The sequence below is a fragment of the Hemitrygon akajei genome, chromosome 9 (assembly GCF_048418815.1).
Source record: "Hemitrygon akajei chromosome 9, sHemAka1.3, whole genome shotgun sequence".
NCBI lineage: Eukaryota > Metazoa > Chordata > Chondrichthyes > Myliobatiformes > Dasyatidae > Hemitrygon > Hemitrygon akajei.
The window spans coordinates 89,915,335-89,932,309 of record NC_133132.1 but is presented as its reverse complement, the minus strand read 5'-3'; the positions used below and the strand labels follow the sequence as shown (position 1 = coordinate 89,932,309).

At 43.0% G+C, this 16,975-nt stretch overlaps 1 protein-coding gene across 8 annotated transcripts in view; it reads left to right on the top strand.

The window, feature by feature from the left end:
• The first annotated feature begins 1,164 nt into the window (after positions 1–1,164).
• The window catches only part of adgrb3 (adhesion G protein-coupled receptor B3), a 766,644-nt gene continuing 750,833 nt past the window's right edge, over positions 1,165–16,975 (top strand). For 6 of the 8 annotated variants that reach the window (XM_073056508.1, XM_073056504.1, XM_073056509.1 and 3 more), the window contains exons 1-2: positions 1,165–1,629; positions 4,321–5,101. In XM_073056508.1, the coding sequence (XP_072912609.1) occupies positions 4,336–5,101 (766 nt within the window). In that variant the 5' untranslated portion in view covers positions 1,165–1,629; positions 4,321–4,335. Of the gene's footprint in view, positions 1,630–4,320; positions 5,102–16,975 lie in introns of those variants that run through there. The other 2 variants (XM_073056512.1, XM_073056511.1) reach the window with 2 other exon arrangements.

The window sequence follows — 16,975 nt, the reverse complement described above, 5'->3', positions numbered from 1 at the left end:
AATCCGATGCCCTGTGAGCCGATCGAAGATTCGCGTCAGTTCCCGAGGCTGCCGACCCGCTGCCGGGCACTTATCAGTCACTATATACACACATATATATATATATATATTTACGTTCGACGGACTTTAATCGTCGACTCCAAAGGAAATACCTGACGTGTCTGAGGACCGTGGACAAGCAGGGGCAAAGCTGTCCCTCTTCCCTATCTGTGTTCTCTGCGCTAATATTTGTGTCACCCTGTCTCTGAAAACAATCCGCGTGCCGGCCGCATTTGGAAGGGACGGAGTGCGTCTCCGAACCCAGCCCTGTTCGGCCGCCTGCCCAACAGCACTGAACGCACCGGCACGGTGGCTGCACGCCCTATCGTTCTGCCACTTTTTCAGAATGGTTGTTGTCGAACCCATCAACGCAGATGGTACGATTATCTGAAGCTCCAACACCCCCCCCCCAATATTTATCAACATTTCTCTCGTGACTTCCGCTCCTGTCGTGATCAAAGGGTCCATTCTCGCCCACCCTCTGTGCCACCGCTGAACCGTGTTCAACTTGCTCAGCCTCGCCGATGGTGAGATCCGGCGGGCCCGCTCTCACTGAACACTCTGCCTTTAACCCCGCTCCCCTTGTCGCACTCGTATCATATTAGTGACAACAGCCAGCTTCTGAATCCTGTCCAACCCCAGGCACATCTGACCAGCTCCCTGAAAGTTGTGGGCTAGCACTACTCACCATTACGTACCCCGCACAACTAACCGTCCCCCCCCCCCACCACCACCACCTCCGCCACCCCCAGCCCGTCCCCGAGGACCCGGCCACCGAAGATTTGCCGCTGCGCCGACCGACAGGACCTGCAACTGAAAAAAAATCTCAACGAATTTCTGGAGGAATTGACACATGGTGGAGGAGAGGGGACATTGATTTTGTGTGTCACCACCCCCACCCCACCCCTCCCCGAACCTGCTGGCTCAGGGCCCGCAACTGTCTGCGGGCTCCGAAAGCGGTGCAGAAAGCTCTCAGAGACACGCTCGCACACGTTAATACGGCTCTGATCCGACCGAGTGTGACGTGCGAACGCAGCCGCGTCCCGGGTCCAGCTCTCCTCTCCTCTCTTTCTCTCTCTCTGTACTGTACCAGCCTCCGCCACTCTTAACATATTTCCACCCGCCACTCCCCCGCCCCCTCCTCTTCACCAGCCAAGGATTTTTTTCCACCATGTCATCTCGGGAGAGTCCGCCAGTGATCTGAATCTATTTCCGCAGCGAGCGAAGATCTCAGCCGCCTCCTCTCGTTTCCTTTTTATTATTATTATTATTATTATTTCGCAATCTTGTGTTTTTCCCCCAACATAATCCGCTTCTCAAATCAGAGAGAGAGAGAGAAAAAATCCTGCTACTCCATCGGACTGGGCTTTTAACGGTTGTACTTGCGGGAGAGCGAGAGGGAGAAAAAATCCCCGTGCAGATGCATTCCGGAGTTTAATGGCTTTGAGAAGAACCGGTTCCAATTGTTGATTGTTCTCTTTTAGGGGTAAAATGGGAAGAGTTAGATTCGAGGAATGGAAATCTTCCCACTCTACACTGGGCATATGTGCTAGCATTGTGAAGAAGTAGGCAGAGTTTTCGGATTGTAAGGTAAGCAGCAAGCCGCTTCTTCTTTCTCGCTCTTCAGATCTCACCACGGGTCCTGTGCGTGCATATACGTTTATATCGCCAATATCAGCTTCAGTGGGCGACTGCTTTATACCTTGGCCAATTAGCCGGGCTGTCCTCGGTAACTGTCCCTTTCATACATTCTCTTTAGAAGTAAAAGCCCGCAGAGAACTGATCCAGGCAGATTTAAACAATTACGTTGTCCTGAGCGGGATGGCGGGTGGGAAAGGTTGGGATGAGAAACGTGTTTGTGGAGGAAGTTGAGATGGAAGTGAGCCAATGCGAGAGTCTCAGCATCCAGAACAACTTGTGCAGACAGCGGGGCTCTGGCGCCGACTATGTCTTACACGGCTGCTGCTATTAAAATATAAACTTGTGGGAACGGCTTCATTGGACACTTGTGCTTCTGTTTTCAAATAATAACCCAAATACAGAAATCTCTCTGAGGCTTTAATTGGCTGTACCTGGACAATGTGTGGACATTCACCGAACGCGTTACAGGACCAAGTTTCTTCTGTGTGTAAGGGGGGGGGGGGGGGGGAGGATAAAAGGATTGGTTTTAGTTGGACTGTGACCACGAGGTGAAAATTGCGGATGGTTCCCCGTTTCGCTCCTGCTTGGCACCCTATAGTGAGCTCCGTTGGATAATGCAGAGTGTAGAGGCGGCTGCGAAGCTGCTCTGTTCAACCCGGCGGTGACTCATGGGGAGGCTGCAGTTCTGCATCACTCTGGTTAGAATTTGGGCGCTAAACCACGAACCCTGCAAAACGGCGTTCAACGAGGTGTCCCATTGCTCGAAGCCAAGGACGCATTACTCGAGGGTTCCTGAGGCAAACCCACAGTTTCTTTAAAACAGAAGTGACATTTTAATTAGATGCATTTGAACTTTTGTCAGCCAATGCAGAGCTAAAATTAACAATGGAGGACAAACCGGAGAGTGAGGATTTGTATCAGTATATTAAGCTCTGTGAAAAAAAACCAGCAGTATGTTATTGAATTTCTTGCTGTAAGCCTTTAAACTCCAGCGCCACTGACCCGTACTGTGTCCCCATAGTCAGTTTTTCGCACCTGCTTTAAGTCAAGACTGCATTCACATCATTGAGATTCAATCGATGCTAACAGGTTTAATACACGAACTGTTAATTTAGACGGATAGGGAGGAATATTGCGATCATCTTGGAGTTTTTTAAGCATTCCTGAATCACAATGCCATTCCCATTACAAGACAAACGGGGTTTTTTTTGTTTGTAATGCCCACTTTAACCCCGGAACACGTCTTCAATTCAATCCTCAGTTCAGGTAGGATGCTCTGGGCCTCCCGTCTCATTTCATATTCAGGAAGATGCGCATTGTTTACACATTATGGGTCCCACTGGATGACGTGAATCGGAATATAAAGACTTATCACTGAAAGAATATAAAGTTCATCCTGACGCATTGCAAAGCACCTCACAGAACCGAAAGCCATGTGGTTAACTTTAAAGGAAGAATTGTGTGGGAAATACACGCAGCAAGACGGGCTGTGAAAGATTCAAAACTGCCTGAGAGGGTATCTTAACTACAAGCCTTGGTGCTAAGCGTTACATTTAAAATGCTGACTAATTTGTCCAACTTTTAGGCGTCTAACCTGGTTCATACATTGAAAACACTTACGAGCTTTGATACCCATTTTAAAAGTAAGAACCCCGCACAGGTAGCTCAGGAATAGCCAGCACAATGTCTTTATGAGATTGTGGACGTGCAGGGAATAATTTACATAATGGACACGCGGAAAATCGCGAATGTACCGTGTTTTAAAACATTTAAAAAGTATATTACTAGTACTTGAGGAAATGTGACTAAAAATTCAATTATAAAATACATAAAACAAAAAATGTGCATCTGTTTCAAACCAGCACAACCTTACAGTTGGAGCCATCTTCTTGAGAATTTTTTGGATCCGGGATGCCTTTCTAAAGCAACCCGCGCATCAATGCCTGCATGCAGATTCTTATACATTGCGTTTTCGGAGTTCAATGCAGTGGGAAAGTCCTGCCACCGGTAACCGACGGCAAAGCCGATCTGTGCAACACTGAGGAGATTTAATATTCCCCTTAAGTTGCAGAAATGAAAGTTTATATATTTAGTAGAGCTGTCGTATCAATCGTAGTGCCGGACAGACTAGGTGACAAGGGTTTAATTGCAGAAATATGAAATAATCTCATCTCCAGCCTTAAAATGAATGTTCGGCCATTTAATCAACGATGTGTCTTAAATCTAGTCTGTATGATAGGTAAGTGGGAAAGAAACACTTCATTAAATGTGATTATTGATCGGCGAGGGATAATAATAATATTTCAAGCATTATTTTATAATAATATGTGCTTAACATTCTGAGTTATTATTCTAATTCGCGTCGTTTTGTAAACAACAAACTTGAAGTGTCTCTGGTGCTGTGCAATTCCTGACTTTCACTCGGCACAGACACTAAGATAATATCCGCGTGGCGGCGATGTTTTCACAGCCATCAAACAAAAAACCTTCAGTGTAAAATTTTAGCCATTGTATCAATGATAGCCCAACTCATAATGGTGAAATGATCACGCAGGATCGTTGATCACCCGCCGACGGCAACGAGCCTACGGTGGCCTTCCTGAGCTGTTACTTGCATTCTAATCTTCTTCCCTTCCCCAGGCCAAATGACATAGGATGAGGGCCTTTGGTGACCTGATGACTTATGTGTTTGCAACCCATCTCCTGGTTATGGTTGGATTTAACGCTGCCGAGGACTTGTGCTCCGCCTTCGTGAAAGGAGTAATTTACGGATCGTATTCGCTCAACGAATTATTTCCTCAAAACTCCACCAACTGCACTTGGACTTTGGAAAACCCAGATCCGACCAAATATACCATCTACCTGAAATTTTCTAAGCGGGATCACGGTTGCTCTAGCTTTTCCCTATGGGCCTATCAGTTCGACCACTATTCCCCTGAGAAGATTCGGGACCTATTAAGAAACGCCAAATCAGTTGTTCACCTGTGCCAGGCAAGGAGTATGTTTGTATTTTTGGAGTTTGACAAGAACTTCGTCCAGTTACGCCGCCTGGTCCAGCCTGACGCCTCGGCGGGACACCCCCACGGGAAAGGGCAGACTGACCGGCCAGCTTTCGAGCTTCTGGTCTTGAACAAGGTGAGCCCCAGCGAGTTCGGCTGCCAGGTAATCTGCGGCTGGTTGGAGAGTTGCATAAGAGCCGGGGGCCACGACGGAGGAGGAGGGGACGGCAAGAAGGAGTCGGAGGCGGGCTCTTGCGGGGTGATGGACGCCAAGTGCAATTGTCAGCAAGATGTGATGACGGGGGTGGTCGGGCTCGACATGGTACTACCTCTCAATGCAGATACTGAGGGCTGTCTCTCCGCCCGCCTCCACACCTCTCACACATGCAACCTGACCGAGGGCAAGCGAGCGCCTAGAAAAGGTAGGCCTCTTTATTTCACCCTGTTGTATTGGAACTTCCTGCCCACAAACACTGGACGTACCAACTATTACACCAGTGAAATAACTTGTATTCTAATTGTTATGAATTTTGTGCATAATTATTACTGTTACAACTATTGATGAAATATTGAAAATTGTGACCTATTTATGCGTTTAACAGATTTAGAATCTCAAGCAATAAACTTGAGAAAAGGTTAAACATAGTTTTTAGATTTCTGAAATGAAAGAAGGCAAGTTTTATTTCCTAAATGTAAGTTCTTTTTAAAAGAGAATGCGTTTTATTCCCGGGTATCTTCAAATTCATTTTTTTTTCTCTCATGGAGTGTGAAAGCTGATTTATTTTACATGTCCCGAACAAAATCAGAATTCCCAGCAGCTCCTTGTGGACGTGTAAGAGAAAACCGGCAAATAAAGAAACACGGTGCTCATGTAATTGGTGGCAGGTAGGAGAAGCACAGAGGCTGGGGAGATGGTGTATGCTACCAATGGGGCGGAGAGAATTTGAATCTGTGAACGTGTCTGTTAATGAGAGCAGACGACTATCCAAGAAATCCATGTTCTCTCACAACTTGGGGTGCCACGAATACTGTTGTATGTTGTCCTTATGGAGGGAATGGTTGTCATATAAAACCATTTATATATGGACAAATATAAAATTATGACTTTTTAAGATATATTATGAGTAATTAGCAATTTAAATACTATTCCCCTCCCTTACTTGTTCTAATGAAATTTCGCTAGATCAGGTGCCAATGTGAAGTCCATTACCCAGAATATCCTAAATTGGGTTAAGCTAGGTACAACATTTCTAACTCTCTGCAGCTCAGCACAGACTGCCTTGTCAGTTCAGTGAAGACGTTGTAACACGACAGGGGGCCAGGTATACACACAGCACATTAATTAACTGAACATATAAAATAACTTCATATGTTTCTTCTTGGATTTGTTAATGCAAAAGTTAGGAATAACCCACTCTTTGCTGTTGGGAAACGGCTACTGTTGAATTAATCATCTGTGTTTTGTCAGGGAGCTTGTTCCCATGTTTGCCGTTAGTTGCTTGGTATGCCGTTAGCTCATATATTATCACAGAGGAACCCCGATCAACCCTATTGAAAACTGAGAATTTATTCTTCTAGCGCGATTAATTATAACATAGCCCTGGTAGCTGCGTGGGGAATGAGTCTTAAATAAAAACTTATTTTCCAATGTCGTAAAACCGACTGATGAACCTGTGTGAAAGACCAATAAAGGGCAGGGCTGGAGCGTAACCTGTCCGTGATGGAGTTTGTTGTCCACGGGACCATCCTTGAGTCATCATTCTGGGCTTGCTAAATACCATTTTATCCAGCCGCCCTTTCCTACACGAAGTAAAAAGGTGTGGGGCGATGGGGTTAAATGATAAAGTTGCACTTTCGGCATATGATAGAAAAGATGGGGAATGCAAAATGATCCCTTGCATTTCTAGAAGTGGGAGTTAATTCGATTTAACAGCGAAAACAGATAGCTGAATGGCTGACATAACTTGTGCTGCAGAGAAGATTGGGGTGCAGCCCACGCGAGGCCAGCCCAGAGCTTGCTGATGGTTTCTTGAGTCATGGTGTATAACATTACCGTATTACTGTTAATAAGTCGCGGTAGTGATCGAGAGTGGTGGGCGCTTCTTTGCATCCCGAACGTGAGCGAGTCTTTGTAAGATTCGCTGTCCGCCGTGACACAAAAGGATGCATTTCTCCTCACCATCTCGACGGAAATGTGAAGGCTCTTTTCGGATGTTTTATTTTGTTGTTGATCTTTTGCTGTCACAAGTAGAGCATGCCACCTGAGATTAAATAAATGAGCGGGCTACCGTGGGTCCCTTAACAGGTGATAAACCTCTCTTCAAGGGGAGCAGTAATGTGATAAAGAGCAGGGAATCAGGATTTCCCTTTCAGTTCCGTTAGATTCTGACCTCATCAAAGCGTTCGACGAGGCAAGAATGAGGGACACGGCAGCGTAAATAACACGGCCTCCCTCCCGTTTGGAATATGATGTTTCAAACCCGTCACCGCCGCTGATTTGTGCAGCTGTGCACGGTTTTAGATGTAGTGTACTTGTGCAGCGAGGGAACCGCCTTTTACTCCCAAAAGGAAGGGGGTTCGAACTACCTGTAAATATTACAGTCGTGGGGAAACGGGGTTATTTGTGATCCTAACTCCTCTCTCAGAAGAGAGAGAAATAAGATCCTCAAGTAATTTTCACAAGGAAATGTGATAAATTGTTCTCGAATAGACGCCGAGAGCCTTGGAGAAAGTGCAGAGTGTCACTAATTGGGCAAAGCAGCTCAGCTGCCGGGTGGTGTTCGCCTGTGTCCACAGCAATCAAGCCTCCGTCCCACACACCGCGGAGGGACGCATTCGTGTGACATTTGCGCCCTCTGCAGCACGTCCGCAGAACAAGTCTCCCTCCCTCGGACCCCCGGACAGAACGCGGCGATGCTCCGCACTCGTGCACCCTTTCCCTGACCCGAAACCATCCCTGCAACGGATCTCGATTAGAGCGGAACGCTCCCGTCCCCAAAGCCAGGATCGTCCAGCGTAAAATGGATGAAGTGTGGCGATGGATCGAGCGAAATTAACGCGCCCAGATCGGCTTTGGCATTTTATGTTGTTATTGCATTTACCGATTATATTATAAACTCTACTGGCAACACTTTACAATCCACACACAGTTGCGCTGAGATATAACAGAAAAAGAGCAATTTTATCCTATGTTCAAGATGTTTATTTTTTGACGTTTCGGCTTAACAGCTCAGGGGAGGTATGTGTGTTGGTAATATAAATAGGGGTGAACATAAATTACACTTAATACCGCCATACTGTTCCATTTACTCTCGCCTCTAAAGGTAGGAACTGAAACACTAACCATTCACTTTACAGTGTGCCTCACAATGAAAAATAAACTCTGCGCGTACTCCTGCCGATCTTCACTCTCAATGTCGTGTGCGTGAGTGTACACTGCGTGTACGAGACCAGCGTTCTTCTCCAAGGACTCCCATATGTGTTTGATATATGCGCTCAGCATAGAACTCTACTCCCAAGGATGTAAACAGTTAATCTATTGATAATCCGCGCAGCACTTGGAAACCGTTTTGAAATTATACTGCTCAATACATTTAATCTGCGAGATGCGATATGGCTGTTATCTGATTTCCAGTGCTTGTAATGGCCAAATTGTGGCATGGCTGACTGTTGGCTGTGCTACACTGATTCGAATCGGAACATAGTTGCCCAAAACCAAAGTACAATGGAACGTAGATACAATTAAGCCAAAGGAAAACATATCCAAATTAATGTGCTAATTATGTAAAAATGGCTAATTGATTTCACCTATACCACATCCAAATACTAATCTTCTATCACTTAGATACTGAGCAGAAATGGAACATCTCTATTGAGCAGGATAATACATTACACCGCATTGTTTAATCTTGGTACAGCAGGTGAAAGTGACAGCAGTACATCAGGTGTCTCAATGTTCTGCTGCTGTTCCTCATCCTAGCCAGTGATGTCACTTTTGAAAGTACTTGGTGAGTAAGCATTATCTGGTGAGGTTAGCAGCCTGACTGAGTACTATCCCCTCTCCACACACACAAACTACTCAAGGCCAGTCACCTATAATACTCAATGTTTTTTTGATCTGTTGCATCGAATAGTGTAATCGGAAATTTGCAATTCACCAAACACTTCTCTCCACTCCATGACAGATAGACAACCCTGCCCAGAGGGTTATTTGAGCCAAATGCACCTATTCAACATGGTCAACAATTTCCCACCTCATCGCGAGCTATCACGAAGAAAGATGTGAAACTGGCTTCAGGAGGCATTGATTGAAGGAAAAACTAAGAGAATTATATTTTGTTAAATTTGCTCTAATTAGAGACAATCACAAGAACACTAGAAATAAGAGTGTGAGTTGGATGCTTGGACATTCTAGTATGTTGTCCAGTGGACAAAATCATGGCTAATTGATTATGCTACACAATACTTTTCTTCCCAGATCTCTTGATTCCTCTAACTATCCTGAAATCCATCCATCTATCTCTGTTTTAAATACACAAGATATCTGCACCCTATTTAAGATAGGGAATTCCAAAAATTCACCACCCTCTAAATGAAGAAGATTCTCTTCAAGTCAGCTCCCCATTTCAAGACTGTACTCCTGCTTCTCAACTCCTCAAACGGAGGAAAATCCTTCCTTTAGCGACCCTGTCAAGCTCTCTAAAAATGTGGCATGATTCAATGAGAGGGCACAATTTCATAGTACAAATCGACACTGCCAATTCACCCAAAACTTTTTTTCTGTTCCACCTTAGAGAAATAAGATAGGGTTGTTGAGATGAAGTGTACTTATCTAACATGGTTGGGAACTTCCCAATTTACAGACAGCTATCATGAAGAAAGAATGGAACCCAACTCTCTCCATTTCTTTCTGGACACCAGACCCGACTAGTTCCCCCTCTACCACCACTCCTGTCCATCTGGGAGAACTGGTCCTCGCTCTCAATAATTTCTTCTTCAGCTCTTCCCATTTACTTCAAACAAAAGGTGTAGCCATAGGTACTCGCATGGGTCGCAACTATGCCTGCCTTTTTGTCAACCATGTGGAACAGTCTGTGTTCCAAGCCTACACTGGTACCACTCGCCAACTTTTCCTTCGCTACATCAATGACTGCATTGGTGCTGCTTCCTTCACCCATGTGGAGTTCTTTGACTTTATCAGCTTTGCCTTCAAGTTCCAACCTGCCCTCAAATTATTAAGATCCATTTCTGACACCTCCCCACCCCTTTCTCAATGTCTCTGCCTCTGTCTCTAGATAGTTTATCCACTGCTATCTTTTATAAGCCCACTGATTCTCACTGCTACCTGGATTATACCACTCCCCACCCTGTTACTTGTAAAAATGCCAGCCCCTTCTTTCAATTCCTCCATCTCTGGCACATCTGCTCTCAAGATGAGGCTTTTTATTCTCCTTTTTCAAAGAAAGGGGCTTCCCTTCCTCCAGAATCAATGTTACCCTCAGCTGCATCTCTTCCATTTCGTGCACGTTTGCTCTCACTCCATCCTCTCACCACCCTGTCAGTGATAGGGTTCCTCTTGTACTCACCTACTACTCCACCAATCTCTGCATCCAGCACATAATTCTCTGTAACTTCTGCCATCTCCAATGGGATACTACACCAAGCATATTTCCCTCCCCCACTTTCTGCTTTCTGCAGGGATTGCTCCCTGTGCAACTCCCTTGTCCACTGATCTCTCTCCTAGCATTTATTCTTGCAAACTGAACAAGTTCTACATATGCTCCTACACATCCTCCCTCGCTATTATTCAGGGCCTCAAACAGTCCTTCCAGGTGAGGTGAAGGCCTTTGTCAAGGTGTCACACATGACGCTGCTTACCAAGTTAAGAGCCCACGGTATTACAGGGAAGTTACTTGCATGGTTAGAGCATTGACTGATAGGTAGGAGGCAGCGAGTGGGAATAAAATGATCCTTTTCTGGTTGGCTGCCAGTGACTAGTAGTTCTGCAGGGGTTGGTGTTGGGACCACTTCTTTTTATGTTGTAGATCAGTGATTTAGATGATGGAATAGATGGCTTTGTTGCCTATTTTGCAGATGTTACAAAGATTGGTGAAGGGGTAGGTAGTGTTGAGAACACAGGAGGGCTGCAGAAAGACTTAAAGATTAGGAGAATGAACAAGTAAGTGGCAAATTAAATACAATGTTGAAAAATGCATGGTCATGCACTTTGGTAGAACAAATAAATGTGCAGACTATTTTCTAAAAGGGGAGGAAATTCAAAAATCTGAGATCTAAAGGGACTTGGGAATCCTTGTGCAGAACACCCTAAAGGTTAGCTTACAGTTTAAGTCAGTGGTGAGGAAGGCAAATGCAATGTTAGTATTCATTTCAAGATGTCTGGAATATAATAGCAGGGATGATATGCTGAGGCTTTATAAGGCACTGGATGTGCCCTTACCTTGAGTATTGTGAACAGTTTTGGGCTCCTTATTTAAGAAAAGATGTGCTGGCATTGAAGAGGGTTCAGAGGAGGCTCACAGGAATCATTCCGGTAATGAAAGAGTTATCATATAAGGCATGTTTGATGGCTCTGGGCTTGTACTTGCTGGAATTCATAAGGGTGAGAGGGTATCTCATTGAAACTTTTCAAATGTTGAAAGGCCTAGACAGAGTAGATTTGGAATGTTTCCCATGGTGAAGGAGTCCGGGACAAGAGGGTACAGACTCAGGAGAGAGGGTGTCCTTTTAAAACAGAAATGTGGAGAAATTTCTTTAGCCAGAGGGTAGTGAACATGTGGAATTTGTAGCCACATACTGCTCTGGAGGCCAGGTCATTGGGTGTATTTAAGGCTCCTCTGTCTTTTTGTCTTATGGAAACTTCACCTGTGAATCTGTATCTGGTCTGACGTAGGTTGGGAGATTGCTTCACTGACCAGAAAATGCAGGATCTTTCAGTGGCCACCCATTTTAATTCTTCTTCCCATTCCAATGCTGACGTGTCTGTCCATGACCTCCTCTACTGCCATAATAAGGCCACACTCAGGTTGGAGGAACACTTTATTATAGTCTGTCTGGGTAGCCTCCAACCTGATGGCATGAACATCAATTTCTTGAACTTATGGTAGTGGCCCCTGCCATTTACCATTCCCTCTCTCACCTTACCTCCTTACCTGCCCATCACCTTCCTCTGGTGCTCCTCCCCTTCCCTTTCTTCAATGGCTTTCTGTCTTCTCCTATCAGATTCCCCCTTCTCTAGCTCTTTATCTCTTTCACCAATCAACTTTTCAGCTCTTTACTTCCCCCCTCCCCCTCCCAGATTCAGCTATCACCTATTACCTGGTATTTCTTCCTCCCCTTCCCCCACCTTCTTACTCTGACTTATCATCTTTTTTTTTATTCCTGATACAGGCTCTCGGCCTGAAACATAGACTGTTTTCTTTTTTCCATAGATGCTACCTGGCCCGCTGAGTTCCTCCAGCATTTTATGGGTGTTACTTGAATTTCTAGCATCTGCAAATTTTCTTGTTTTTCCAGGAGATAACTATTTGGGTAAGCCACAACTGAAGTAAGATAATTATATTTTCCAAGATTATGCTTATTAGAGATGACCCACGCAAAAACCCTTGAGACTCGAAGCCTAGTTTGTCTAATCACTCCTCATATGTTTGACCCACCAACCTCAGCATTTATCACATTACCCAAGATATATGAAGATAGTTCTCTGTGCACATTTCAGACACAGTAATTCAAGGCTGGCAATGTAACTGGTCCCATATTGTACACTATATGAGAGCAATATAACAAAGTCCACATTATTTGCTCAAACCCACATGAGCACCATCTCATTACCAAAGTCAAAGTGCTCTTTATGGATCTTTATCCCGAAGTACAGTTAAGACAGAAAAGCTGTTGAAGGAAATAGCTACTAAAAAGCAAAACAGTGTTGATGTTATTATACAAATTACTTTACATGTTTGGAATCTCAAAAGACCATTCTGCAAGACAACTTGCCTTTACCTGGCTGATGAGAAGGGAGTTAACATTTCACTTTGAGGAGATATAAAATATTAGAGAAGACTTCTGTCATTATATTACTTGTCTAGTTCACAGGCATCAGGCAAGAAATTCAAGCAGGAAACGCTGGAAAGTCTCAGCAGATCAGGCAGCATCTGAGAAAAGAGATTCACAAGGCTCTCAGACCCCAAAACATTAACAGACTTCCTTTCCAGAGATGTTGCCGGACATATTAATATTTTCTAGTATTGTCTGTTTTTATTTCAGTTTTCCAGCATCTGCAGTTTTCTTTCTTATTTTCACAGGGCATTTGAGCCTGCTGGTGCAATGAATCTATATTCCATTCCTTTCCTCATGTGTGTTACAAGTACTTGTCCATTACAAAATCTTGAAAATCTCAATCTACTAAATATTTAACACTAAGTCCTTCACAATGTTTTAGTCTCAATAAGGCGTCCTAACGTTTGGAGCCTAAATGAGTTCTGACCGTGAGCATGTACAACCAAAGCAACACTTCCTCATTTGCATTCTAATCTATGTGAGATAAAAACCAATAAACATGTGCATTAAGCACTCTGATTATCATTTGTGCTTAGACTTTAGTCTTTTTGTGCAGATGGATATTTAAGTCTCTCTGCAGCTGCTAGTCTTCCACCATAGAGAAAGTGATCAATTTATCTTTCTTGGATCCAGGGAGAATAACCTTGCATTTCTCCATGTTAAACAGCACCTGGCATAGTTTTTTCCACTCAGTCTGCGCCGCTCTGAGGCTTCTTGTTTGCACCTCATAAACATATTATACATATATATATACACACACAGAATACTGTATAACGTGTGTGTGTGTGTGTGTATGTGTGTGTATGTATGTATGTGTCTATATATATATATATATATATATATTTCCCCCTATATATGACTTCCAAATCAAATTCTAGATTATATCACAAAGTTACCTTCAGATCTGTGAGCATATGAAGTTTCCAATAATCTCTTGTGCAAATTTAATACACATTTTAGCCTCTATCATGTAAGCTCTATCTATAGTGACTCCCTAAACACTCTTCTTCTTAATTGATCTCTGTTCTGTCCTTTTCCATGTATTAGACTGGCATCTGTAATAAATCTATTTTTTTTACTCATACATTGTTGAAGCTGTCTCATCCTGGAAATTTGCCAGCACTAACCACTTTTTATAAAATGTTGTAAATCAATGTCTTTTTGACCTTTATGTTTACTTGTACGTACAGTATTTGGTTCTGTAAGTTTTCCATGTAAATATATAGATACGCAGTTTCTCCATAGCCAATTATTTTTTTTTGTCTGTAGTGGTCTTTAATGGACCTGTATTTCTATCCTTTGTCTTAATTTATATTTAAAAACACTTTGATGTTATTTTTGACATAACATGCAAAATTTTGCACATTTTATTTTGCACAATGCATTACTTTAGCTTTCAACTGCTATCCAGTTGTTCGGATCTCCTCCCATTTGTCTTTCAGTTCTCTTTTAGTGAATACCATCTCAAATATGGCCTCTTAGGAACAAGTAGCTTGTTTTGGTTCATGTCAAAGATGTCTCTGAATACTTACCAATGGCTGTCAGCCCACTCTGGTCAATCAACTTTTAACTTTCTTTATCTATTTATTTATGCATTTACTTATTTAGAAATACAACAGGCCCTTCCAGCCCAGCAAGCTATGCTGCCCAACAACACATCTATTTAACACTAGCCATATCACAGGACAACTTTCAATGACAAATTAACCTACTACGGTAATCTACTCTTGCTTCGCCTTGCAAATATCAGATCATCCCTCACCACCAGATTGTTAATTAATTCTGGCTCCAAACTCATTGCTAAATCAGGTATAGTTTGTTCAGTTTGTTCATTTGTTTGTTTATAAATTCTGGAAATTCATCAACTTAGTCAAAGTGAAAATCACAACCTTTCATTACAATTACATTATTTTTATTACACAATGTCCTCAATTCCATATTTATTTCAATGTTTAAATTAAATGTATTATCTGAGTATGCATATGTTACCACATACTACCTTGAGATACATTTTCTTGCAGGCATGTATTGAAAAAACAGGAATATGATAAAATTGTATGAAAACTGTATGTAAAGAAAGGCTGACAAACTCCAATGTGCAAAAGAAGACAAACTGCAAATAAAATAATACTGAGAGCATGAGTTGTAAAGAGTCCTTGAAAGTACATAAGTCTGGAGGTCATAGAATTCATTCACAGTCATGGTGAATTAAGTTTTCCATGCTGATTCAGGAGGGTAATAACTGTCCCTGAACCTGATGGTGCGAAACCTCCTGCCCAATGGTAGTAGGTAGTTGGGGGCTTTGATGATAAATGCTGCTTTCCTATTGCAGTGCTCCATGTAAGTGTACTCAGTGCTGGTGAGGGCCTTGTCTGTGATGGACTGAGCCGTATCCATCACTTTCTGTAGCCTTTTCTGTTCCTGGGTGTTGGTATTTCCATACCAAGCCATGATGCCAGTTAGGATACTCTTCCATTGTGCATCAATAAAAGCTTGTCAAAGTTTTTGGTGACTTGCTAAATCTACCCAAACTTCCAAGAAAGTAGAGAGGTTGCTGTGCCTCCTTTGTGATGATACATATGTGCTGGTCCAAAGACAGATCCCCTGATATATTGATACCAAGGAATTTAAAGCTATTGACCCTCGCACCCCTGCTTCCCTGATGAGAACTTGATCATGGACCTTCAGGGTCTTAGACCCGTACTCATGAATAACCTGATAATCAGCTGTTTGGTTTTTCTGAAGTTGAGAGAGAGCTTTTTGTTGTGGCTTCCCTCGACAAGATTTTCAATTTTATCCCCCATATATGTCAACACTAATAGGAGAATTGTAATCTGTGGAAGCAGAGACTTGCATTCTTGACTGTTCTTTTAAGCCAACCATCAGTTCTACTGGAGAAACAAGAGACTACAGATACTGGAAATCTGGAGCATCAAAATGCTGGAGGAAGGGTCTCGACCCAATATATCAGCCTTTTCCTCCATAGATACCACCTGACCTACTGAGTTCGGCCAGCATTTTGATTGTGACTTTTAATATTTCCACTGTCAGATCATCTTTTTTGAAATCCCTTCTTTCTACAACTGTAAATGTGTCCTTTCTCAATATTACTACACCTCCGCTTTTTCATTTCTTTGGTCCTTTCTAAAGATCTGAATGCCTGGAATACTTATTTATTCATTAAACCTGATACCATTAATTTTGTGTCTGTTGGTTTTTTGATATAGTGCTTCTTCTGATACAGTGAATGTTTTATGTAGAAAGCATGATTTCAATATAAAGTGGTGCACAGTCATAACAATTTATCATTTAGTGGTTATATAAATATGAACATTATTGATTTTAGACAAGGTCAATTCCTTTTGTGAGCAGCTAAGTTTTCCATTTAAAAGCTGCTTTAAAAAGTGTGTTATAATCAGAAATCCCTTCAGAAATCTAACTTACAAAACATTACGGTCTCGACTAAAATCTATCATGTTCTACTGCCATTTTATGGATTGTGTTTTGAATATTTCTTGTTGAACAGCAAGAGCTGAGGATGTTAATGGGGTTACTGCTTAAAAGCATTGCTCAGACAACAAAGGCAAGGCAACTCAATCAGTGTGCTGAATTAACACTGACAATAGACAGTAGGTGCAGGAGTAGGCCATTCGGCCCTTCTAGCCAGCACTGCCATTCACTGTGATCATAGCTGATCATACACAATCAGTACCCCGTTCCTGCCCTCTCCCCATATCCCTTGACCCCGCTATCTATAAGAGCTCTATCTAACTCTCTCTTGAATGCATCCAGAGACTTGGCCTCCACTGCCTTCTGGGGCAGAGCATTCCACATATCCACCACTCTCTGGGTGAAAAGGTTTTTCCGCATCTCTGTTCTAAATGGCCTACCCCTTATTCTTAAACTGTGGCCTCTAGTTCTGGACTCACCCATCAGCGGGAACATGCTTCCTGCCTCCAGTGTGTCCAATCCCTTAATAATCTTATATGTTTCAATCAGATCCCCTCTCATCCTTCTGAATTCCAGTATACAAGCCCAGTCGTTCCAATCTTTCAACATATGACAGTCCCTCCATTCCGGGAATTAACCTTGTGAACCTACACTGCACTCCCTCAATAGCAAGAATGTCCTTCCTCAAATTTGGAGACCAAATTCCTCTTGTTATAAAAGCCAGCATGCCATTAGCTTTCTTCACTGTCTGCTGTACCTGCATGCTTGCTTTC